The following is a 27557-nucleotide window of genomic DNA, read 5'->3' as shown; positions in this document are numbered from 1 at the left end:
ATAAATAAATTTTTTTTCAGGTTACCCCCACCTTCCTCCATCCATTTGAAAAACCCTAACCCCCTCATCCCTTAACCCTTTCCTCCTGGTGCTGCACCGTCTGCCACACACCTTTTTGGTGGCTCGCAGGGTATTGATGTAGATGTGACATTAGCACATTAAAGACCATCGAGGTTATGATGATTTCAATCTAGGAATGAAAGACAAGTTGAAATGCCTCGAGTTGTCAGTGAACATAAAAATAGCAATTTTGAAATTCTAATAACAAATTTCCAAGCAAAAACAAGTTATGTAAGTCACTATCATTGATTAATATAAGAAAGCCTTTTTGGAGTTGATGAGAAAAAAATAATTTAACCTGTCATGGAATTATAAATTATTAATGCATTCCATTAATTAGCTACTATTGATGGACGGTAAATACCACAGTTGAGGTATTATGACTCTTAAGACTATTCATTATCATTTGGATCACGTTTTTGACTGAAAGCTTATGATCTCTAGATGCACCAAGTGCCACAGAGCTGGGGACAATTATGAAATGCAAAGTGCCTAAGACATTTATCACATCATCCTCCCACCAGGTAATGACCACTTACATATAAATCCTCTTATAGCTGACTATCTTCAAATAGTAAAATTGCATATGTTATGGCACATAGTCAACAAACTTTCATGAAGATTACAATTAATTCTAACTATGATTACCTCAATCTGATGAGAAGTTGGTTTTTATGATTCAATGTTAGAAGAGTGGAAATATGATGGGAATCTTATTCTGAATTTGAGAAAGCAGAAGTTACTAGAAAGGTATCGAATTTAAATTTTCATTTATTAAATAAAAATTATACATGGGAAGAACAGTTATAGAGTTTATACAACTTAACAGACACAAATAAATATGAAACCAATAAAAGTTTCATCAATAGTGAAAAATGCTATGAAATCAAAATTTCAACTTCTGGTGAAATAAAGTTATAATAGTTAGTGGAAGTGGCAAACAATATTATTAAAAATATATTACAACAGGAATCCTCATCCTATACAAGAATGTTCAAGATAGTTATTACGTGCATGCAGGCTAATGAAGTCCACTTTACAATCCTACCATACATTGCATCATGGAAGTAAACCTTGTAGAACAAAAATTTTACAATTAGCACTTCTTTTACTGCCAGAAAATAATTAATCAAAATATGGGAATGATAGAGGATTAAATAAACTAACAAAATCACGGATGCAAAAGGTACATAAAATGAACTTTTGCTATACCCCTTAGATCAGTAAAATCACAAGAAACAGTTTTGGCTGTGATTTCCCTTTATAGTACATATTTTCAGAAGGTTTCTAAGAGCACCTACAAAACCAAATAGCACAGATAAAATACAGGAAAGGCCAATTTTACCTTTTAGTCCTTCAATAAGATCAACTTAAAAAGTAACTATACAACCATGTCAAAAGGCAGTTTTATCCACCTTAACCTAGAAGGCTTCCTGGTTCCCTTAGCATCACATCAGGAACATTCAGTTTCTTTGAACAACACATCACTTAAAGTCAGTCATCACTTTCTGATTTCATCTCTGGGCCCAGTAATTCAATTCTTGCAACACATTTTGAGTTTTCTACACACTTAAATTTTCAAGTCAACATAACTGATATTTTGGAATCAGTTCACTTTTATTCAACATGTTCACAAGGCAAGTTGCATTTACTTTGTAAACGCAGCAAATACTGCCCAAACTGTCTCATTGGTGTTCTGCTTCATACTTTCAGTTTCAAAGTCTAAATCTAAAAGTTCCCTCACTCTCTTCATTGCGAGTTCATAATCATCATCATTTAGAGGTGCAAAGGCATTTTCTAAAACATCAGATGCATGTGCCAAAAATATGAGGGCCAATAATCTTTTATCCATTCGATGGGGATCATTAACCCACTTTCCTAGAACTGCATCTTGAACCTAAAATGAATTAATAAACAATGTTTGAGATTTAACGAAATGAGACAAACACTCACTAGCTCAAGAGAAAAAGAGAGGGTACCTTCTTCACGAGGCGTGATTTGGCTACATTGTCCGTTAATGGATGGGTTGTCATATCAAAAAGGAGGAAATTTTGTTTCTCAGTGGTCAAAACTCCTTTTTCCACTAAATTTTTGGCTAACCTTTCTCGGACATTTTTTAACTGATATCGAAGTTTCAATGGGTTCCAAGTTTCACCTGCAAAGAATATAACATTTACTTCAAAATCATGATTACATATGCCCTAAGATTTCAAATTAAGGGGGATATTACAGATATTGGTCATGATACTACCCTATTACTAAGATCTGGGTATTGATAAGTGATGATAGCAGCAATTTTCTGACTACAGATGTATGCTACATCAGTGTTCCATTGTATTAAATATAAAATAACCTTAATATAGCCTTTACGGCATGGGTAATTAAGAAAATTCATTTATAAGCTTTCACTCTGAAGCTGTAACCATTATATTAATAGGGTTATCTTAACTGTGTAAAAAGATTAGTTTTGCATAGATTTTATAATGTCCCCACACTCATTTAATGGCCTTAAGATTTTTTTATTACACCTAAGGTATTCTTTTCGTGGCTGCCAAATTGAAACAAATCCATGATATTCCAGATTAATGATTTTATTTATTACCATATTTTTTTGGTAACATTCACTATTTACACGAGCTCTTAAGGAGTTTAGAACAAAAGAATCTAGCCAGGCATCTAGTATGATTGGTCCTGTAGAAGATTTTTCAAAAGCAAACAAATAATAGAAAAATAGGTCATGTAAGAGGAGAAAACTTTGAGGAATGGCTCCAAATTTTTAGTAAGGAAACTTTTTTCTTCAAGCAATAAGCTTTAAAATCAGAAAGCAGAAAATATCAATTGTTATTATTTGGTAATGAAAAACTGATTGAAGCACTTTTCCGCCTGATTAAACTTTTATTTTCCGACCGGGTTTCGATGTGTCAAATCAGACCTGATGATGATGTAATACATCGAAACCAGTCGAAAAATAAAGATTTTATCAAGTGGAAAAGTGCTTCAATCAGTTATTTATTATGTTCGACTTCCACCACATCACGCCTGAAGCTACTCAATTTATTATTTGGTAGTCTACCATTTAAAGTAGAGTTTGGACATTGCTTCACTTCCATGCCTCTCCTAGCAAGACAAATCCTGACCTCTTAACTTCAATAATCTGAAGTAACAAACATATATACCATCCTTAGAACATCAGTAAATATGCCATTAGTCACCCTTTGTAAATAGCAATCATGAAAGGTACAAGAGGCCATATCAACAGCACATATGGTAGCTGAGGGCATTTAAAAATTATGATGGTATATAAAAATTAAGATGGGTCAAAGGCCCATATGATGATGCAGCCTCTATTTCCTATGAATCCTGATTGAGTATTAGCACTATATCACATGAACATGCTGCTCTCTTAGACAACACTCCCTCATGGTAAAAGTTTTTTGTAGAAAATTCATTTTTCTGAGGTATGCCATGGGGAAGTTTCCTCTTCTATTAGTGGTGTTCTTCAAATAAAAAAAGCCAGAGCCACTCAGCAAATGGAGGTTTAGAATGACAATCATCAAGAATGAGTACATAACAGCCTTGGATTATTATTTTGGTTTACCGGTTATTTATTATTTGCTTACTTGATAGCTTAATTAATACCCATATTATCTAAGTCCTCACCACTGAAGCTTCTAAAAACTATTTACAGAAACGTTTTCTATCCTTAAATGGATTCCATAAAAGGTATAACAACTTTTAAATAGAGTATATTTCAATGCATTATTTTGATTTTTAAGGATTTCTTTATAGTATAGGCAAAATTTTAATTTATTTCAGAGCAATATATTCGGCATCTTATAATGTAAACCTAGATATTTTAATGATAAATAAAGCAAGAGAGAAACTTTATTTTTTCCTTCCAGAACTAATATTATAAGATTTCAATGTACATGAATCAATTAAAAATGTTTCATTACCATCATTTTCTACATCTCTAAATGAAAAAAACGTTTATACAATACAAAACAAATGTCAAGAAGTTGTACATCATGTGCATTTTGATTTAATAAATTTCCACAATTGTAAGAAACATCTCTAAATGGGATTACGGATAATCAAACCAGGGTGATCATAATGATCTCGCTGAGTTAAGTCTCCCAAAAGCTTTGCAAATGATATAATTGATCTCCTTGAAATGCCCATGGCCATTGTGCATTAAAAAATTTACACGCTGTGGGCATAGCACCTCAACACAAATATCATCTCGTGTATTGCATAACACAATGTAGGTCCATTTTAATAACAAATGGAGTTTAAGTTTTAGAATTGGGGCAGTAATATTAACACACTACGATTGAGTATAATAAAGACATGGCTACTAACTCTTTGTGTATATATCGGTTTAAAAACTAAGAAATTGTCTCGTATGACAAGAGCAAAATCTCCGGCACTATTTAATATGCATTCTGCACTGCCATAAGTACGGCAGCGCAGAATGCATACGAGTGCATTACCAAACACATAGGTGATTGCTGCAAGTTAAGAAAAAAAATGAAAACAATACATATATCTTCAAGCAACTCCAAAACTTAGCACCATGTAAAGAGATTCATTTACTTCACCAATGCGCTTTCTGTAAGGTTTAATATTTTAGCATCACCAAACGTTATCGCCACTCCCACTTTGTTACATCAAATATTTTATATGCATCAGTTTCCATACATTGCTATCACGCAGTGGTTTTCGGACACAAAACATGCTAATAATACCGACTTAAGACGAAAATGGCAGTATACTTCAAGTATTTACTTCGACATTTGATTTTATTAAATGTGCCAATTTCTCATCAAAGATTCATTGTATCTGAGTGAAATTTCAATTTTATATCTAGATGAACCCTGGCCTTTAACAGGAAGATAGTAACAAACATGGCATGACTAGACACGAATAACAAAAACAACACTAATTAATAGTGGCATATGGTAATGGACGGATCTGGCAAAGAAAAAATATTAATATAACAAACATTCCACAAGATGAAAAATTGTCCATACCACTTAAGTATTCAATCCAGCTTTGCACTGTTTCTGGCGGATCTGTTTCTTTCATGTGTTTCAGCGCTTCATCTAGAAGAACGTCACCTGTGGGAGTATCACTCTTTATCAATAACTTCCGATTTAACAGACTCTTACGTCTCATCCCAGCTTTCTCGAGTTCAATGCGTCCACGAATAGCCAATTCGATAAGGATACAGCCACGTAATCCACTGGATATGCAATCATTCCAAAAAGACGTATATCCCTGGAAATTCAGTCAATAATATAAAACTCAAAATTCTTAGGTGCAACACACAGAAAAGAAATATCATTAAATATAAATTGAGTTTCGACAAAAACCTCCTAAAATTACGAATGACACGTTTCAGCCATTAACACGAAAAGGTTTGGTAACAAAAAAACTCGTGTTTATTTACCTCCTTATCTTTTAATCCGAGTAAAAGAACTTCTTCCATCAGCGTGAGTCTAGTTTCTTTGGAATCTCCATCTTCTATATCATCGTCTCTATCACATTTTCTTTCATCTGAATTTTGAGAATCTTTGGAGACACTGTCAGAGGTCTCTCTCGCAGCGCTCCGTCTTTGAACGAGACCATCACCACGATTCATATTCGGTCCGATGTTTAAAGAAAATCAAACGGAGGATAATTATACCCTATCCCAAGTAGATTCAATTACTCAATGTTGACATTCTTCAACGAGCCACATACACCCAACTTCAATATGGCGACGGCTGATGTTTTACACTCTCGAACCCATACAGATTGCTCCCATGATTCCAGTCGTGAATTGCGCTCAAATCGTTGCCTAGCAACGGTAAACAACTGGGATGTTATTAATTGTGATTTTACCTTTAATGTTTTTATTTTACAAAATTGCTCTTCTTTTTAAGGAGATAAGTTTAGAATGGATTTCAATAAATACAACCCTCGTGTGTTAATAGGAAATTGGCAAGAAGAGATATTTATAATGGAGGTAAATCGTAAATACTAAAGATATTAGGTATACTTTCCTTATCACATTACTCTTGCCGGCTGAATTATTTTAGCTCTATTGCAAATGACTAGGAAAGAAAGCGAGTGCATGAATTGAAGAAGGAAAAAGGAGAATTGAAAGCGCAGAAAGCTCGTAGACTCTTTGATACAATTTTGAAAGAGGTATGTTGGAAGCCATTTCGGTATAATTCTTACGGCCAATGAAATGCTAATGTTCATGTAATTACCATTATTGTATTGCTGGTAGAAATAGCATTTAGTTAATATAAACAAAATAGACTTTATAAATCTTTGGCACCAATGATATTTTAGAAACATCAGTGTAGTTTCAAAGCCCACACTTTCTATTTGTGAACATTTTTGGGATCTGTTAATGTTGAACATCGAGAAATATATGGACACTACCAGGGAAGATCCAGAAATAGTAAAAAGGAATATGAATGAGAATTTACACCATCGAATGGCCAGATATACAGAAAAAGCATTATATATACCAATGCAGATATCCATCCCTAAATACCTATGTAGAAATAAGCACATGTAGGAACTGGTATGCATGAACACTTCATTCAGCACTTCAATTGAATTCGCCATGAATAATAGTCCTAGAAGCTACGGTGAATGAAGGGAATAATTTTCTAGGAAATAATAGGTTATCTATAAAAATATACCTTCAATAAAAAGTAATTCAAGCAGTATATGCAATAATAGCACACTATTATTTGGTGCGAGGTTTAAATCCTTCATATGTCCTTCCTCTCTGGAAATGGGATGATATTAAATTCCACGGTAGATAATTGCTCCAACAGTATGAGTGTGAGTCGTTAAAGTTATTAAACATCAATACATATAACCCAACTTTTCACTTTATAGTCTTACAATTGGATTGGCATCCAACTTTTGTTTGATTCTAGTCCAGTTGGAAGTAGATAATGGCATCATAATTTTTTCTGTGTGCTGATAAGAGAAAGTTGCAAACCTATTAGCAACATGGTGGGAAAACTAAACAAATTTCACCTGAAACCATTTGTCCAAGTAATCACTGGAGAAGGTGCATGTGTGTCACATTATACATATAAAATTTTCAGTCACTACTTATGCATTAGCCATATTTACATCTCTTTCTGCAGAAGACTCCATATTTAAGTTCATGATACTGGAGGAGTATGAGGGAGCTAAATATCCCCCACCCACAAATGAGAAAAGCTTTCAATTAAACAAAATTTTCATTTTAAGCATGAGGCTCTCAAGCCCTATTCCATATTTAACTCTTCAGAGGAGTAATACTTGATTTATCACAACTGATTACTTCCACAGGAGTTGAAATAAATACTTTGAGTCTTTGTATAATTTTAGATATCCTGTTGCATCTGTTGTGATAAGTTCGTTAGAAACATAATTCTGAGGTAATAGCAGGTAGGAACTATCTACACTAACATTAACGGGTGGATTACCATAGATGAGAGGCATACCTACTGAAAAAGTAACTATATTCAATAAAGTTTATTTGTATGAATTTTTAATGAGATACAATTATCAATTCCCTACATATTTTAAAGTACATAACTACTTATATAGTTACAAGCAGATTACCGTTGCATTGAAAAAATTTTTAACGGAGGCCAATGGATATATATATTGCTATGCTCTTTTTATAGGTGCTTATATGAAGTTATTTCTTTTAATGCGCATTGCCAACAACTAATTAAGTAAGGTATATGCACAGATTCGAAAATAAAGGCATATTATTTACTTGCATAATCAGGTTAAAACCTTTATTTATAGTATTTTCAGATTTTGGAAAAAATCTAGTTTTGAAACTTCCAGCTTCAATCTGTGTAGTGCTTGGTCTCCAAGTGCAAGAAAGAATTTTGTCAAAACTGATTATGATATATCTTGTAAGATTGAAATAAAGGAGCAATGGTTAGATTACTTTCTGATTGCTAAGATTGCTTGTTATGGTTAGGTAAATTTATCAAAATGCATACAATGATTACCATTACAAAACACCTGTTTTTAATCATTACTGGTGACTCAATTATTCTCCACCATTGTTGTTTGCCAATGAGGATCATAGGGGTCTATAGCATCACCCTGTTCACCCTTCCATGCAACATATATTGACTGCTTATAAATATTTTTTGAAAAGAAAAGTAAGACTTAATTAACAAGCCTGTCAAATGGCATTCTCCACACAAATGATTTTTTAAATTACTATGAAATTTGCATCTAATCCTTAACTGTATAATATTTCTATACATATTGAAAATTTAGCCAGGTAGAGTTTCAAAGGCAGGGTAGATTGCTTTGTGATAGGACACCACCTCAAACTCATTTATAATGGCTATTGGGGGTTAGACTCATTTTTGGTGCTCGGACTCTGGCAGCAGAGTCTCTCCTCCAATGGTGAGCACTTTCTAATAGCCCCCCAGATCTTCATGGGAAACTCAAGCAGCAAAGAAGAGGGGATGTTTTCCTTAATTTTAATTAATATCTTTCTTTAGCCCGCCATTCTATGCAACATACAATAAGTACAAAGTAAGTGCAGTGCCTATGCTATCTCAGTTATCAAATCAGCTTTTGGGTTGATAACTGTGCTCTGCTATGGCTTAATAATATGACAAATGGATTAGAGTTGCAAAAGATGTTCCAGGGCAGTCATAGCAGTATGAGCTACTGTTTCACCAAAATTAGCCTGAAAAAGTTAAATTCAACTATCATTACTTCCAATATGACCAAAGCACTCTCATTGAATTCAAGAATCTGGATAAAAACTATGAAGTAAGGAGAAGAAGAAAAATTATAGAATATGAATATGGAAAAAGGCTTCATTTTAAATTAAGGAAAGTCAGATATGGATACAAGATGTGATATTGGGGGAGAGAATGAAAGTTTATGGGCAAGGTAGCAATATGCAATATACCTACTCACTGGAGAATGGAGGCAGTTCTCAAGGAATGGCTTACACAAGACAATAGAAAGGTGAACTATACCAAATTAAAATCATGCCTATGAAAAAATAGGCATTGATGAATAAAATGAGTAATTAGCTAAGTAGTTATTTTGTGGCCCCTCTCGCACCCATGCAGTCTGAGACATGTACGGGTTGCAGATAAGTCTCCTATCTCTTGAATCTACTTGCATTTTCTGCAATTCATTTATTAGCTGTACCCAATTTACTTGGGCCCTTATTTGAAATCTACAAAACAGACATATACATCCTAATTGTATTATATATTCCTTTCTATTAGTATCTGATTACTGCCATTGTATCACATGTGCCTCTTCCCTTCCTAAACCCAAACTGATCATCAAATCATTTGCCCTGATCTTTATCCATTTGTTGATGATCCAGAAGACAACTTTAGCTGCATGCTAAATCAGACTTATTGTTCTGCACTCCTTGTATATTGCTGCCTTTCCCATATTTAGAATAGGCACCAGCAAATCTTCCTCCCTCATAAATGCTTTGATTTAGTCCATAAAAACTCTTCCTCACATATTTGCCAAAACCCAAGAAGTTCCTTGGGAATTTTGTATACCCTCACGGTTTAATTTGATTTCAATTTTGTCAATACCCTTTCTATCTTGCCATTGAGTAACCTTGGACCGAAGCTATCCTCATCTACATCATAATATCTCTCCATGTCTAATCTCTTTGGTCTGATTTCTTTACTCTACAGTTCCGCAATACGCATATTCCTTGCACCTCTCTTGAATATTTTCTGGTTCAGCAAATATTTTTCCTCACATTCTTTGATTGTTTGCACCAATTTTTCCTTCCTACACCCTCACAGGTTTTTGACATTAATATTTAGCAAGCCCGCATCCACTCCCAGGAACTGTGTGAATTGATCATGCTCTTCCTAAATCTTTTATAACTACTGTTCCAGGAATCCCTGCTATCCCTCCATCTCACCTCCCACAGACCTCTACAATACATCTCGTATTTTGCCTGTTCATCTCTTGTTTTTTATTATCCAATTTTCCTGCCCTCAACATTTTCTTTAATTCCATGCCCCTATTCTAACTAATTCGGTCCTATTCTGTGTCATTACTATCACTTTTGGTTTGTAAGGATTTCATGACGTGACGACTGCCGAAACTTTGCCTCCCCCACTGGCACAACACATGACCAATTGGGCCGAGTCCCATTGATGTCACGACTCATTTTCACAATGGTGTCCATTATAAAAATCTTGGGATGAATAATTGAGGCGGTTTCCTGTTGCCTAGCTCAATAGTATTTTTGACATGACACCATCACTAAATGGCCACCCCACTGGAATGCTGCGACTAAAATATAAATGGCTCAGGATGAAACAAATATTTCAAAATTTTTCTCTGAACCCAGATATTGAGGTGTTTCATAAAAAAATACATTAAATTAAATTATTAACTTAGCATTTGTTTTAATCCCAATAAAAAGTAAGATCACCAGCTAATTTATTGTCGAACTAAAAAAATCTAAAAGGTTAGATGAACAACTTCGCCCGAGAAAAGATTAATTTTTTCCGATTCTAGGTTCAAAAATATATTTTATTTATTTATGATACTAACTCCAAATTTTATAATTGCTTATCGATAAAGGACATCATTGGACGCCAAATGACAGCTACGCAAAGTACATAAGCTAGTGTTCATTATTCAAAAATATTACTGCATAGCAAATGATTGTAGTATTATTTAGTTGAGGTCTGAAAAAAGTTTAAATTACTGCCCACTGAAGCTTCAAAACTTGTCAACATTAGCTGGTATTGCATTTAGGCATCATAGGAGTATCATTCTCTCAATTTTCTTTTATCCTAAAGTATAAATCTGTTCGCCTCTTGTCGAACGAACTGTAGAGGTAATGGCTATTCGACGAGTGACGATGAGAACTGTGGCGCATTAAAGTTTGAGAATTCCTTGGCATTTCCCTTAAATGTTATCGCTATTATAAGTACAAATAGTATTAAATTTCATTCATACTGATCATTAACATAAGGACTGTGGTGAGTGGGAAAAATTATTAGGACAACGCTATAATTTTATCTTGCATGGATGCTTCCTAAGCACATTCATTTGTATTAGATCCCTACCTGCCAGAGAAATGTAATATTTCAATTCGTAGTCAGAGTCACATTTTATGACCATGCTGATTTTCATTTTCTCTGATATTATCTACGTAAAATTAACAAAAAGAACGTCATAAGTAGCAGACAATGAATCACCTAAATTGCAGTATATACGCAGTGCTACTACAATATTTATGTCTGAAAAATATTATCCAAACAGCTTTTATCAATAAGTGATTCACGTCTCACATTTTGCATAAATTATGTTGTCGGACTTCAGGTCCTATCCCCAGCCTTAGCTAATTATTTTCTTCGGCGGCATTGTTAATTTAAAATAGGAGCAGGCCACAGGCATATCAAATACAGTTCAATTGATGGCTTTTTACGGGTAAAATGTCAAAATGCTCATAAGCATGACGCACGCAGGCTTCTGGAGTGAGGCTACACCTCACTCAAGAGACTACATGTACGTATGTATCGATATAGTTTTAAAACATCTTGTTTTTCCGATAGATATGCACTGTATAACTTCATATTGCCGATAAAATTTCTCTTGTGAACACGGAAAATTCATATTTTGTTCGGTAAATGTATCTCTTCGCTCAGGTAACCCTTTCACCACCAGATGAATGCGTACGATTCGGTAGCGTCGTTCAATTGTTGGCGCCAAATGTGTCGGGAGCACCTGCCGGAGATGGGAAGAAGTGTTGCCTTGCTCTCTCCTGCCTTCCGTCTGAAGCGGAGGTTGATTCAGGGCAACACCTGGCAGAAGGATGCTTGATCTCCGCCTCGCCTCAACTGGACGCCTGCGTTCGCAATTCCTTTATCATATGCAGGTAATCAGAATTCTTTACATCATTATTTTCTAGTGTTTTCATGGTTTTTCGAGTTTTTGAATTTTATTTGGCTTGTTACATTTAAGTAGAGGATATTTAAAAGAACTTGTATTTAGTGATTACTTCAAAGATCTGTAGGAAAAGATACATTTTCGGTATGTTAAGGACGCGAATACGGTACATACATATATGAAATATTGTGACTTACTATCTGAGTAGCGTGCTACCTAATGTAATAATTTTCCGGTCCCACTAACCTTAACTTGGTTAACATACTGAGGGCGGCTAATTTACCGATTGAATATCCTCCGGGGTTCTCGATAGAATCTTCAAATAATTTGGTTGACTTGAGAGGAGAAATGTGCCTATTTTTCTTCGCTCGGGGTTTCAGCGCGTTAACGGATTTCAGACGCTCTATTTATCGCGGGGCTAGTGATCGCGATGAGGAAAGAAATGTGGTAAATTGTTCACCGTGAATGCTCTCACAGATGTTATTGGCCATTGCCTTTCACGTTCTTCGGATCGCGTCTTTCGCGAACCGTTGCAACAAATACGCCGCCTCATCGTTGACAGTTTAATTTCACCCATGAATGTAGGCGTGTACATTTCGGTGGGCTCCCGCATATTTTATTTCTGACGTCATTCTGTAAGGTGCAATTTGAAAGCTTCCTCTGAATATCTTCAGTAATAGTAAATAACCTGTCTATAAGAGACAATTTAAGTTGGTGATTCTTGTAAAAATAACCTCCCTTGTGCCATGTGCCTAATTACAAGCAAGTATTGCTGGTCATTCAAAAGCAATACCAATGGATAGCAACAATATCTTAGTAATTTCTTTCGGTTGATCATTACAAGGCAAAATTGGTGTTTCTAAATAAGGGAAATCAAGGTCACCACTTCTTTAATTTTTGCATTGCCTTATTAAGCATGAGTTTGCTATTGAAGATCAGTGAAGCAACCAGTTGGAAAATAAGTCTACATTATTTAATGACTTCTGCTTTGATTCCAATTACTCTTCACGCATCTCATGCAGTTGCGCGCATCAGTCGCTTTTTTGAGACACCTATGTGGGAAATTCATTACTCATGGCACTTTGCCGTTCGCCACTGACCAGCCTGATATGCTGTGCCCCCTTCTCCTAATGAGCCCCATCCCCTTCCAATCAACACGCGCCTCTGCTCCTCCACCGGTCCTCCAGCACCGTAAGTTGCTACTTATGTGAAGTTAGTTTGAAAAAGGTATTAAGTCCATAATGTTCAAATTTTAAACTTTCCAGGTAGATTCTAACCGGAATTCATTAGCTTAATGTTTTAAATTTTGGATTTGGTTCTTTTTGAAATAAGCTTTTTGCGAAGAATTCCATCGAGTGCTCTTGTCCGATTCATGGTGCGTCCAAAGCTGTCGCCTTTGGGGCGCTCTTTCTTCGCCTCCTCGGGCCTTTACCGGTGGACGGCCCTTCCATAGTCAATCCGCGAGGAGGGAAGGCAATTCTCCTTTTTTGGGGTTTTGATTGAGAGAGTCAGCCGAGGATGATTTCTGTTCTGGCCTTGAGGGGAGGGGGGAGTGCCGAAGGTGGAGATGAGTGGGCAGGAGGGAGGTGAGGAGGAGAGAGAGAGGTGGTGTTGAGAGAATGGGGAGGGGGAGGAGGGACAGCTTATGTGGCAGGTTGCGGACGGATGGGATGACGACCGAAGGATTTGGAGTGGCGAGGGAAGTGGATGGGACGGGAGGGTAGGGGGGACGAAACGCCGCTGCCGGGGAAAGCAGGTGTTGTGCGCGGGCGCGATGACGTTCGATCCCACCTCTCAGTATACCATCTGCCTCTCTATCCCTCTCTCCCCCTGCCCGCCCCGTACCGTCCCTCTTTCTTTCTTTCCTTCTCTCTCAAACACTCCGCATTCCTCGTCCGAGGCCACCATTAAGTTTTCCCCACTCTTGAGAAAAAAGCTTCAGGATCTCTCTCATTCTACCCTTCTGTCAACATACATGCAGGCGCATACAGGTATGCCGCCAGTGCTCCACCGAATCAACGTCCTCTGCTGCTGGCTATGACGGATCGCCGCTTTTTTTTCTCTGTTTCCCTGGCGACGAAGAAAACTGGACTTGTTCTTTTCCAGACCGGAGCTCGAGTTGAGCGCAACAAATCGAGAGATAGAATGAAACATCGAAACAACGCGACCGCTACGATTTTTTTCTTTCATACATTTCCCTTTCCACCAAGTATGGCAGGCGGTTACTTTATTGAAATTGGTTTCGAGGAAACCGGTATTTTGTCTGGCTTCTTCCCTAACAAATGGTCTGAATTTTTTATTTAGCAAAAAAGGACAGAAATATCTTTGCCGAAAATTTCCGATGAAACAATATATTCCTGCAGTTGGTGGTTGTGTTTTTAGCCCTACAAAAACTAACATCACTGGAAAGTTTAAGCCTTGAGGGATCAGTAAACTGCTGTTACGAGAAATAAGGCAAAATATAAATTTCGCGGCAGTGGCCTTACATGCTTAGTAATTATAATGGTTCTCACTGTCGGCTCTTACAGAAACGCGGAATTTTCAATCTTAAAATGGTTTATGAGTGCAAATGTATTTCCGTAGGTCCTGGCACCAAAGTTTTAAAAAATCTTACATCTAATAGAACACTTCTCAGTCATAAATTACCGATGGCTTGATCGGTAAAATGTGCACTTTATTTATCTCTCTTGATATTGACGCTGTTATTTTGTTAACTATCGGGCAGCAGGAGTCTCCCGTTCTCCAGAATTCGTGGCGAGTTCGGGGAGTCATCCAGTTAATGCCCATCGTTTATTAAAAAGAATTAGTGTGGTGACATGGGACCGGTTTTAGTGAGGCGGTCATAAGAAAAACCTGTTTATTTGTCTATCGCCCACCATTGTTATTTTTTTATCTTTTCCAGGTCATTGGCTATGTTTCGATATACTCCCGTTTGTATAAATACACACAAAAAAGAACAGATGAAAATGAACATATTACAATAGTCTCTGCTTTTTGAAATATGTACAATCCATAAACATCTGTTCATATTGGCCGATTATTTTATATTAAGCGATAGGTTTTCTTATACCCCATGTGAGTTACTTAGTCTCTCGATATTTTTCGTTTATTTTACGGCGAGAGTTTTTATACTAATGTAAAATTGATATTTGCACAATGCACTCTTTTTAGAGAACGCTAACGGTTGCTTATAAATGACTAACTAACATGAAACCCAATGTCGCCAGAAATCGTGATAATTTTTCCCCAAGTATAGTTTTCCTTACATAAGCTTATCAGCAGAATTTATTTTTATGTGAGACCCCAATGCCAGGAGCCTGGGGCATAGCAATTTTGCCGCCAACACACCCTATCCCCGGGACTTCCCAATGGGGAAAATTACTCCTTTCCACCCGCACCTGGGAGACTACGAGTATCACATCTTATTCCATATACGAATTTAAGAGGATGATTGAAATTCCGAGACAACCTCTGTTCATTAGTAGTTCATTTATTAGCTTCTTATTCTAACAACTTTTGTCACTGCCGAGATTGACAATCTTTCTTATTACCGCCGGCTCAATTATTCCGGTGACTGGTTCCAGTCTCACCTCAGCAGGGTAATGGGTTTCTTGGCCTGCAATGGGATGTCATCCGTTGGAGTGTCAAAAAAGCAATTAGAACTTCTATGCACTATTTCTTCTTTCACTTGTTAGTAAAAACTTTAATGGTTATATGGCGACCATCTGCCTGTGACCTGCTGCTCAAAAGTAGGGGAGTTTTACGAGTGAATTAACTCGTATGAATGAATTGAATAGCAGAATAAGTGTCCTCAAAAAATCTTCGTCAGTGTACTGGAAATAGTTACAAAGATCAATTTATATGAGCTTTGCACATTTTTCAGCCTGATTCCATAGAAGAAAACATGTAGTTTCTGTCTTTTTGCCGTTTCAGCAGCTATTCCCTCTCTCTTCTCTCTCTCTCTCTCACGAGAGGACTTTCAGGGTAGGACGTAGATGTAGCATCGTTACTTCTAACATACCAAATGCGATGTGGATGCATTATGTAGTTTAACAAGAGATTTTCCAGTTTATTTCCATTGGATAATTAGAAATGTTTTAAAAAACGGCCAAGTGTTTATTTACGATGTCGAGAAAAAGGCTTGTCGACCTTGATTAGACCTATTTTTTGCGAAACAGCTTTTTGCTCGACTTCAGTGCGGCTGCTCTTAAATTTTTTATCCACATGGCATGCTTTGAGGACTAGCTTGAGATAGTTTCCTTGTTGTCAGATTTATTCTTAACCTTAATTCAATAACGATAATAGTTTTTTAGATTATAATGGAGAGGTACGAGTACACTTCGGATGATATGGAATAAGCGAATGCTTACATTTAACCCACTTAATTCATAGCTACTCTACTGTTATGAATAGCTTGGATTTGGTTGATTAGCTAGCTACAGGTACATGTTTCACTCGGTTGTATCAGCTACTGCATTTGCTTTAGCGAACTACATATTTATATTGTTTAGATTTTAGTTTATCAGCCGCCAACATTTGTAAAAACCGTATTAACTATTTTGACCGATAGTTTTCTCTTTTTGGTAATGGTTATCCCCTTAAGAGTACTTCTTACGTACCAATCTAGTAGCGTTCACAATAAAGAGGCCTCAAACGCAAAAATTCGGCCTTTTAATTTAAGCTAATCAGCGACCATTGAAAGGTAAAATTACTATAGGAAGTTTTACTACGTGTATTAGGCAAAATTAATCAGATTAATAACAAAAGTGGCTAAAGTAAAACTTGTATTATTTTTTAATTTACATCTAATTAATCTATTAACAACAAGTCTGACAAAAATGTTTGAGGCATAATATACAAGAGAAGAGGCTGCTTGACGAAATCCAAAAAAGGGAGAAAAGGTGGGCGAAGGAAATATTGAAAAGTATTTAAAGGTAGTGATAGAAGGTATGTTATGTAAGCGGAGTTGAGGAAAGAAGAGAATGGACAGACTTTTTAGACACATGAAGGCAGGTAAAATGTACGACGAGTTGAGGGAGGATATTATGTTGGGCAAGCTAGAGGAAATTCATGCGATACGTATCACGTAGAGAATAGTTGATATTGAGCGTCCAAAAGTTGCCGCTGTTTTCTAGGCGAGTACTTATTCAGCCAGCTAAAATATTTTGTGTTGTCACCCAACCCAGAAAGTAGAGATAATTTTGGGTAGATATATAGTTATTTGTAATGCCGAAGCAGAACAGCAATGTGGGGGTAATTATGTAGGGCAGGTAAGAGGAAATTCACGCGATACGTGCCACGAAGAGAACAATTGATATTGAGCGTCCAAAAGTTGCCGCTATTTTTTAGGCGAGTACGATACTTATACAGCCGGCTAAAATATTTTGTGTTGTCACCCAACCTAGCAAGTAGAGATAATTTCGGGTAAATATAGAGTTATTTGTAATGCCGAAGCAGAACAACAATCTCACAAATATATTGCCGGGTATCTCAGCAGTCCAATCCGCTTCTGGTGTTATCTTCCCCAAGAACTTGCTCGTGATTCAGTTGCGTGTTCTGCAAAGCAACTTATTTTGCCACTTAAGAAACTATTAGTGACATAATGGTAGAGATAAGTGATTTATAGTTGTCTATGTATTGAACGTGTTCTATCTGTCGCTGTTGACAAGGGAACTCGGACTCAAAACAACTAGTGTTTTATGTCTAGAAAAAGTGTTCGTAAATCGCATTTTCACATTAGTTCAGAGAAAGAGAAAGAGAAAACCTTAGTGAAAAAATTGAATAACATACTTTAGATGATAAATTAAACAGACTTGAACTACTAGTAAGTAAGCCACTCATTTGCTTCGCATAAATTATTTTTGACATAACATAAGCTATTTCATATTCAATGCCCGACTTTCGCATACGTAATGACGATTTATACGTTATTTAATATAGAATGTATGACCCCAGTATATATTTCATATTACTCTCGCCTTTAATAAATAGAATGGGGAAAATTGCAAGGCATTGCATTACATTGCAAAAAGCAGTTGATTTGCGAATTATTACCCGGTCCGCCCACTAGGGCAGCTAGGCAAAGCGCCACGCTGTTAAGATAGTGCTATCACAGTCATTTAAAAGTCAACCATCCGGTCTCCGATAGAAACGTTCAATCCATTCTTAAAACAGCGAAGTTTTAACGTCAAAGGACTTATCATAAATTCTGACTTTTTAAGAAGATAACTAGTATATCCTGCTTCAAAACCATAAAAAATACTCGTATCTAATCTATTAGACTATTAGGTTCGAAATCAGTGGAGACTAACATATTCGGGTCAAATTTGGTCTGGTGTGTGTTCACTCCCTACCACACACCCTAGCGGTGCCTTGCTGGGTACTAAAATATAAAAAATCAAAATGATTGTATGCGAATCCATTCCTTTTCAGATATTATTCATAACTTTTCCTAATTTTGAAAAACAAAGGTTTTCGCAGAGTGTTTTTTTTAAGCCGTTCATTTCCAGCTGAGCAGATTGCAGCAGTCGACAACTGTTTGCCCGTGCTAGAAGCGGGCGTTCGCAGACCTACGAAGACTTAATTAATTATATTAAAATAAAACTTTGTAGATTCACATATATAAAATAAATTTTAATGGCATTAAAGTTTATTTTATACATGTAGATTTACAAAGTTTTAAGTTAGCATCATTCATCATGGAACAATTCCACAAAGTTACCCCTGAAGCGATTAACTCCTGACTAACCAGAAGAATCTCCACATTTTTATGTGACATCATGTTTCTCGTCGCGTTTAACCAGGAGTTAATTTAACTATTTTCCATGAATTGCAGGTTATGTCAAGGTTATGAGAAAGGTGTGCAATCGCTATGTGCCAACTCAAATACTTATGCATCCGACCTTACCTGCGCTGATGACAGCGTTTTTAATGTCTAGCTTCTTCCACGTGAGATCTTGTGTGCACCTCTTTTAAAAATAAATTAGGGTTGTTAAAAAAATGTCAAAAAACAAATTTTGCTTGAGTTATCTGGGTCTATATTAAAAACAGCTCTATTTTTGTCGAAGGAAAATATTTATATGTATATCATTTTTTATTTTACCCTGTAAACTGTAATACAGGTCCTGTAGTTTTACCCAGTGATTGCTATGAAATGGAGCCCCACAAAGTTTCTGAAATCAAGTTTAAATGGGTACCTAGATTTGATTCCATGAATCAATATTAAAAACATTCGACAGAGATATAATATCGTTAAATGTTATTAGGACTTAGTCATGTTGAAAAAATCAATAGACAACCTAATAATGCCGTGGATAGTATTTGCGTGCTAGGTATTTTTTGCATTCATATTCTCCTGGAACATACCTGCATCGTATAGTAGTCATAGCGGTAAAAGCAGAAAAATCTGTAGAAGTATTCTATGTATTAGATTAAGGATTTGCAATATGATTAGACTTCCGAAAGATGGGTAACCTATGGCAGGTTCTTCCAAACCCCAAGCCCAATCACTATATGGATACCTCGTGACTTCCACCCTGTTTCTTAATTAAAGGAAGTTATACCATTTGATTGTCAATTTATCTCCTACGATGTCTCACTTTTTCGATAAAATATGACCCAGTAAATACCTTTTTGTACGATAATGTAATGCTTGGGAAACGTTGTAGTCCAAGAGTAGATAGATAGATAGCTAAAGGTCTTTATTTGGGTGAATAGATACCTAATAGTCCTTTCTTCCATTTAATCCATCGTCGTATATATATTACAAAGTAGAGCGTTGGAAAACTGTTTGGAGGGTCCGGAGTCGATTCTCGGGAACACTTCTGGGTACCCTCAGCTTCATCCTGAATTTCCTGGGAAACCTTAGGCGACCCAGGGTAAGGGTCTGCCCCCCCTACCCTGATGTGTGGATTTCACATGGCGGCGTAGGACTTAGTTTTGGCCGAGCCCTACCATCACCTATCAACCCGGCCTTCTGGTGGATTAATGTGTTTATGGCTTTTATGGTTTAATGCATTGCTTGAGGTTGTAAAAACGTACTTTTATAAAATGTTTCCGTCTTATTCCCTACCGTCGCTTGAAAATTCACGACCGTAGTCAATTTAAAGGCAAGCAAAGCATGTATAAAGTCTATTACCAATTGAAGCAGTAAATCGAAAAAAAATGTTACGAAATCTGATTTATGGTTTTTTTATTTAGCACTACTTTTGTGTTTTAAGAGCGACATTCAAAGTAGAAAGTTTATCTTGATTTGGCCTGTGTAGGATTTTAATTAACGCTGCCCTTTTTACGGCGATCCTAGCCCTATCGTCCCATTCGGTGTCCATATGTATTTTACCGCCAACCGTTGATATACCTCCGGAAACAGAAAAAAATTTGGAAATTCACACCTAGGCCGGCATTTTTCATGTCATGCAAATTTCCGATTTCTCTCCTACAATTAATCAGTGTTGGTGATTTTGTCTGAATGTTATGTATTTGCGTGACTTTTTACCTCGACCTGTACAGATAGTGTTTTGCGTTAATTTTGTGTTGATAGTGTGATAAATGTTTTCAATGGGATGAGACTCCCTATTCAAACTTTATTTTCATAATCAAAGTGCAGAACACCGATGAGATTTCAGTCATTGCCCGATTGCGACACGGCGCGGAGCCCTTCACCGACTGCACCTCCCCAAGGTCGACTATCCTCTTAATGGATCAGGTCTTTCGAAGGAATTAAATCGCCGGTTTGTTATTGCGTGAACAGAGAGAAAGGCTTAGAAGTGTGTAAAGGTATTATGCATTTGATAAAAAGCCAGCCATAGTTTATTAGCTACGCAAGTAAGCGGCTGTTGCACCTGCTTCTCAAACTAATTTCGGTGGTGCGAGAAGATGCACGCACGTTCGGTCGGCACTACGCCGGTGCTCATCTAAATGCCTACTCGGCTGGTATTCATACCAACACCGATGAAATCTTAAAGTTGGTTGTGAGAAAATATGAAGATGAAATCGATCAATCGCTGAAGTTGGAGAGACGGTTGTGTTCAGTGTGTTGAAGTATCATTCTTCGGAAAACCTTTTCTTAAACATTGTATTCCACGGTTGGTTTTTATATTAATATCAAAAATCGGGAACTACGGGAAAAAATTCGAAGGTTGACCTGCAAATTACTCGTTATTGTGGGTTTTAATTGGGATTTCAGGCGACAAATGTCTTCCGCCATTCTCCTCCTAGTCGGAGTATTAAGGTTATCGAAAGTTTGCGCCAAAAGACACTTGACCTTAACGACAACTTTCCCGAATGTGTAATAAAGTGTGCGTGCATCACAAAATTAAATGCTCAAATAGGAGAGGTGTATGTCTGTTATAAACCAATTTTTCTTCTCTCTTGCAGCGCCGATGACCCAACGAAAGATGGTCAGCCGCTGCATTACGGTGACAGCTTCGTACTTCGACCTGCGGCCGCTAAGGACGGAGAGGTGAGCTAGCAAAGGGTATTAATTCCCACATACATATTCCCTGTATTGCATTCCCACATACCGTGAATTGTTAAATGTTCCGCGCTGTTTGCTCTAACGAGATGCTATCTCGGGCTTTAAACAAACGCCTTCACATTCTCCCATGCTCTCTTCCTGTCCAGCGTGGGAAGATTCCCTTCTTGCTCTGAACCAGGTGGTTTTCTTCCAAGATAGTCTTACAATTTATTTCAGAATGCAGGCTATCTCTCAAATTCATTTTAATTGCAGATGAGTATAATTTTACATTAGACTCATCTGCAATTAAAATCACGTGGATAAGAAGAGAATTCCTTATTTATAAAAATAATTTTCCCACCCACTAGAACGCGATTTTTGAGGAGTAGGTAGGTAATATTTGGAGATGTGTGAAAAGGTGGAAATAAAATTCGTGAAGAAATTTTTGCGGCATTTGTATTCACAGGTAAAAAATCATTCGTCAAAGTTGAGCAAGCTCCCATTCACCCCCTTTCGAGTCTCAATGTGATCTCCTTTTACCTTTATTAGTTTCCAGTAAAGTGGCTTGATCTACATTATTTTTACTTGTTAAAGTTGGTTATAAACCTAGTCATAGAAGCATATATAATTTAAATTTCTCAACGTAATAGTTTTACTTTTATTTGTTATTGTCATGCATATTTCATAAGAGCGAAGTACGATATCACAGTAAGACGGTGACGTAAATACGGCGAATCGCAGCAAATCATGATTGGCTCAAAGCCGTACTGTTGTTTGGAATAGCCAGATGAGGTTATTCTCTCTGCCTGAATATTGCTGAAAGAGGTAGAAGGAATGAGATAGCATAGGAAATATCAGATGATAGTTGACACGACCACATATTTTTGCATGCTCACATAAAATCTTTACCAAGAAGCAACTAATTCTTTTCTGGAGAAGAGTGATTAAATTTTGGACACTGCATGGGATAATTTCTGGCAGAAAATGGAATAATTTGCTTGGCACGCAAGAATGATTTTTTTTACGATTAATTTACTATATCCAAAAATGAAACTACAGTGTGGTGTAACTAGCATTAAAGTCAATCAAGTGTGCCTATAGCTTGATTTTAGTTCTAAAATTTTCTTGGACTAACTCCCGAGGAATAAAGTTACCTTGATTCTTGGGATTATTGCATTCTGATGCATGCTTTTAATAGCTATGTCTTGTTACCACGTGGTGAAGAAATCATCCATGTAGCTCATGTTTCTGATCAGAAAGACTTGTGTCGTGGTGCCACTCTTTGTACGACAGAAACAAAGTAGTTTTTAGATATGAAACATACTCTGGCCAAACTATTTGTTTTCCCAGGTGGTATGTATGTGCAATGCCAATGTTGTGAGGTAGTTAAAGAAAACTATGGGAAAAGACTGAGGAGAATAGCAGGGTTAGGAACTTTGGGTTGACTCATTAGCTAGGAAAGTGGAGGAAGCCAAGTGGTGAAAGCCTGGGCCATGAAGGAAACATGGCCAAGCTTTCCACTCTTGGCCATCATAAACCTAGCTAATAAATTATCCCCAAGTTCTTGTTAAAGGTGTTTCACAAATAATTTTTTAATTTCCTCATTTCCACCACTATCATCGACTAATTTAGACTAATTTTCTGTGATATGGAAAAGAATTTAGGGCACATTATAACATCATATAATTAAAATAGCTTTCAAAACCTGGCATCTGTTTGAGTTGGTTGTTTATTGAAGTACATTTTTCACATTATTTGTCTAGCTTTTTCCTTACTGTACCTTAGTAGCATCCATGCCTTTTAAATTCAGGAGAGAGATTCTAAGGGTCTGTAGTTTTCTTTGCCAGGCACCTATACTATTTCATGACACCTCTATATGCTAGTGTTTATGGGCCATAGTTTCCCTACCCTTGGCATAAGGCACAGACTTTATTTAATTTTCTTACTTTAATTTCTTTATGTAAATACAAATAGCACTTAGTAATAGTAATGCTCTAAATTTACAATTTAAGGGATATGCTCATCTCTTTACCCAGATATTATATGTGTATTCCAAAGTTGGGCTACTGACCACTGAAATTGGAAAATCAGGAGAACCATGCTTGCAGCTTATGAGCATAAAAGATGTAGATACAAGATGGCATTGTCTTTTCATTGACCCCAAATATCGGTTTGAGACAACAGGATCCCCTGTGCTAGTAAGTGTTAAATTGAATTTCTTATTATTCAGTGGACACTTAGAGATGTATTTTTTAATACATATTTGAATCTTTATAACATATACCCACTTGAGATACTAGATCATACACATTTAATATGAAATTCTAAATGCTGATATGAAATATCTTAATCAAGTAAGCAGTCATCAAAATGAAATTAAAAGTAATATTAAATACAATAATCTTTAAAAAGGAAGGCTGGTCATCCAAAAAAGCCATAGGAGTAAAAATCTTAGATTTAGGTATCCTGATTCATTAGGCTCACCTATATTTAAAATAACAGAGTTTAAGTTACAGGTAGACTCCCTCATATGACTGCAGTAGTGCCTGTCCCCAAAATCACCTTCCACAATGGCCACTTTTTCACCCACCGATTAATACACTGTTATACACAATGTGAATTTAGCCTCCATTAGATGACATCCTATTCCTGCAACCAGGCCAAACTTTACGTCATGCAAAATGAACATATCATCTGTAAGTGTATGTTAGTATGATAACTGAATGAAGGAAACTTAAAAAAATACAAGGGTGGAAAACATTATTTTGACTGTTTCAAATAGTGATTAAATGCTCCATGATTACAAGAGTGAAAAGGAAGGGTCTGTGAATAGGAGGGCTAAGGAAGAATTGTAAGATGTTAACCAATTAGCGTTTGAGTGGTTCCATAAAGGCTTCACAAAAACATCTAGAGGTTGAAAAATTCAAGAAATTGCAAAATTTAGATGATATATCAGATATGTTTCCACTCTCAATTTTAGACAGTTCACATAATATGAACTTTCAACTTGTAATTTATTCTTTTACAAAATTTACTCTGCAGATAATTTTGTTTATTAATAACAGCTTCTTAAAATATCATGTTATTTATTGCTTTTAATTTGTGCAGATGGTAAGAGTTCTGATATAGTAATTTTGAATTGATGCCTTTGAGAAACAATCTATTTCCAGCCAAATCAGAAACTTATAGTATGCCATTCATCAAGTAACAGACGCTTAGCTGTGGAGCATGCTTTTTGGTTTCAGACTCTATTTGGATTGGTAAGGGAATCTGGAAAAGTTGCAGTTACATGGGCTTAATAATTGCCCTTACTCTGAATGTTGCTTAATTTATTTTGATGCTATATGATCCAAATTTTCAGGAATGTGAAGTGTCCATTCATACAATCCTTGATGCTCAAAGGCGAGAAAGTGAAAAAAATATATGGATAATTGCAACTCAAAAGTATGGAGAAAATAAATTAATGACATAGCCAATGAGCATAAATATTTACTGATGTAAAAACTATTATGAAAATTACACACTTTTAGAGTAAATATGTACCTACCGACTAATTTTCCTGCAAATCAAGTATTTGTGTCCTTTTTAATTAATACTTTAAAGTTATGTATATGCAATTATTTCAAAACCCTGTATTGTAATTATGAATTTTACTATGCACCAGCCAATCATTAAGTCTTTACAAGAGTGATGAAAATTAGTCATACATAATAATGCTTATTTTTTCTTTAAACCTTACCACCAGATTAAATTTGAGAACAACTTAATTAATAATTATTTTTCTTTTGGCTGTTATATGTACGCTTGAGTCATCAATGTAACTAGATACTAAACAATAAATGTATAGAAATGTAATCTTCATATCCTTCTTAACAATTAAAATAAGAGGTAATTATTGCATTTAGCAAAGGCAAATTTACTGCCAAAATATGTTTAATTTTTTCCAAAAATTTAATGATACCAATGAAGAAGGAAATGTTTTCAAAATGCTGAGGAATAGCAGGGGAGCTGGCCCAGTTGCTGGAGAGTTGCAGCTTTGCCTCCCCTGGATAGATGGAGGGTGACAAAGAATGAAGAGAAAGCTACTCTGTGCTTGGAAAATACAACAATATTGCTGATTTGGTATGATCATAGGAGGATTTTTCAGTGCCTTGATTAAACCTTCAGTTGGCCTTTTACATGAAAGCTCATTCTTGAACATAGTTTGAATTTATGAAATGGATAAACCTATGCTTAGTGCATATTAGACCATGGTAGCATATAAGTTAACAATGGCATCATGAATTTTATATTTCAGCCTAATGGAGAAAGACAAATCTTACTGACCTGAACAACGGGCTCATATTCCAGATGAAGCCTTTCATATAGTCCAGCCAAAACTGCATTTAATTACCTAAGTCGCTATTTTAGTAGATTATGTATTTTAGTAGTTGATCATGGAGTTTTATGCAATGACCTTATCACCTTATATGATATTTGCTTAAAATACCCCCTACCAATGCCCTCCTGAAATTTTTGGTATTCCTGAAAGAAACAAGATAGGCCCTAAATGTACTTAAAATATTTAAATATTCAATTTTAGTCTTAAAGGATATAACTAATTATTTTGTTTACTTTTTCCCTCCTACAATGCAATAAAATAGCAATCATTTTGAAATAATAATAGTGTACCTCTTATTTAGCAATAACTGTTAGGGGAGATACTATCAAATTAAAGTTGATGACTATCAAATAGTCTTGTGAAACACAACATTTACTTTTTGGAGTAATAGTACAAACATAGCTCACAAACTTATAATTCTGCATATTATATTTACTGTATCATGTTGTGTAAAATTAATTTTTTCAAAATATTTTTTATGAGTGCACAATTTTCACCTTTTTAGATACCTAATCGAGCCTGAAGTGGTGGTGCACAGCCAATGAGTATTACATTTGGGCAATTAAGGTAAGATCCTGGCTTTGGGATTTTTATAGTATTGGAGGTAATTCCACTGAACTACGTCTCCATCAGCAGAATCCAAGCTGTTTTATTTTCTGAATACCAGAACTTTGCACTCCCAGAAATAGCAATCAAGAACACTACTAAATCATCATTCTACAATTTATTTGTCTATTTCATACTTTCTAGGTGTGGAATTAGTAAAAGGTAAGCTCTACTACCTTAGTCATCAAACCAATACTCTCATAAATGATAAGGTTTTTCAATATTAAATTTATCCACTTAATAATTTGAGATTTTCTCCATTCTCCATTCAACTTGGAGTCAATGATGGGAAGTTACAATACCATATATAATATATTTATGTATAATTTATTATATATATATATACACACACACACACACATACATACATACATACATATATATATATATATATATATATATATATATATATATATATATATATATATATATATATATATATATATATATATATATATATTATATATTATATATTATATATTATATATCTTTTGAAATGTGGGTGTGAAGAAAAATGGAGAAGGTGAAATGGACCGAGAAGAAAACAAATGAGGAAGCTTTTGGTATGGTGGTCAAAGAGAGGGGTTTATTAGGAAAAATCCTACGGAGGCAGGGAAAATGGATGAGGGGCGTATTGATAGGCAGTGGGATGTTGAAGACTGTAATAGAGGGGAGAATGTTAGGCAAACGAGGAAAGGGAAGGAACAGGATAGAGATGTTGGATGGGATGAAGGGAAGAAGGAAGTAATCAGAGGAAGGAAGTGCTGCTCAATGACAGCTACAAGGAGGTGAATGTTGGGAAGTTATCTCCATAGAGATTACCTAAGTGGGGAATAGATGGATAAATAAACTTGAATTCCAGTGGCGTTTCAGATTCTATCTGGTTAGATGTGTCTAAAATCGAGATGATTTACCTTTACCCAAAGGCTAACTCTAATACTAAGTATAATGTGTGTGATATCCTTGGACTACTTGACATTTAATTGCTTATCATATAATCTTAAAATGGTTCTTCAATTGGCTTCAAGGTAATAAAAGGTTAAATCAGTGGAGTTTATTGTTGCTATTTCAGCAATATAAAGTAGTTTCCATGAGTGCAATCACTTGATCTGAATTAGACAT

General features: G+C 35.9%; 2 protein-coding genes across 2 annotated transcripts; one reads left to right on the top strand and one right to left on the bottom strand.

The window, feature by feature from the left end:
• Positions 1 to 834: 834 nt before the first annotated feature.
• sau (Golgi phosphoprotein 3 homolog sauron) lies at positions 835 to 5823 on the bottom strand. The gene is made up of 4 exons (XM_071593426.1): positions 5513 to 5823; positions 5094 to 5340; positions 2040 to 2215; positions 835 to 1957 (listed from the first exon to the last, which is right to left on the bottom strand). Exons 1-4 carry the CDS (start codon positions 5702 to 5704, stop codon positions 1709 to 1711), a joined length of 864 nt encoding a protein of 287 aa, XP_071449527.1. The 5' UTR covers positions 5705 to 5823; the 3' UTR covers positions 835 to 1708.
• Positions 5824 to 11560: 5737 nt separating this feature from the next.
• LOC139691343 (cilia- and flagella-associated protein 161-like) lies at positions 11561 to 24920 on the top strand. The gene is made up of 6 exons (XM_071589161.1): positions 11561 to 11617; positions 11754 to 11983; positions 21370 to 21454; positions 23485 to 23646; positions 24619 to 24708; positions 24810 to 24920. Exons 1-6 carry the CDS (start codon positions 11561 to 11563, stop codon positions 24918 to 24920), a joined length of 735 nt encoding a protein of 244 aa, XP_071445262.1.
• The last annotated feature ends 2637 nt before the right edge of the window (positions 24921 to 27557 follow it).

Source organism: Hetaerina americana, unplaced genomic scaffold (genome assembly GCF_022747635.1).
Source record: "Hetaerina americana unplaced genomic scaffold, ioHetAmer1.1.p SCAF_1, whole genome shotgun sequence".
Taxonomy (NCBI): Eukaryota; Metazoa; Arthropoda; class Insecta; order Odonata; family Calopterygidae; genus Hetaerina; species Hetaerina americana.
This window is presented reverse-complemented; position numbering and strand designations above follow the sequence as displayed.

Coding starts and splice junctions, on each gene's coding strand:
- sau (XM_071593426.1), bottom strand. CDS start 5,704: ATGAATCGTGGTGATGGTCTCGTTCAAAGACGGAGCGCTGCGAGAGAG. Junction 5,341..5,512: donor TCGGATTAAAAGATAAGGAG/GTAAATAAACAC, acceptor CTGAATTTCCAG/GGATATACGTCTTTTTGGAA. Junction 1,958..2,039: donor AATCACGCCTCGTGAAGAAG/GTACCCTCTCTT, acceptor AATTCATTTTAG/GTTCAAGATGCAGTTCTAGG.
- LOC139691343 (XM_071589161.1), top strand. CDS start 11,561: ATGACGCACGCAGGCTTCTGGAGTGAGGCTACACCTCACTCAAGAGAC. Junction 11,618..11,753: donor ACTCAAGAGACTACATGTAC/GTATGTATCGAT, acceptor CTCTTCGCTCAG/GTAACCCTTTCACCACCAGA. Junction 24,709..24,809: donor TTCAGACTCTATTTGGATTG/GTAAGGGAATCT, acceptor CCAAATTTTCAG/GAATGTGAAGTGTCCATTCA.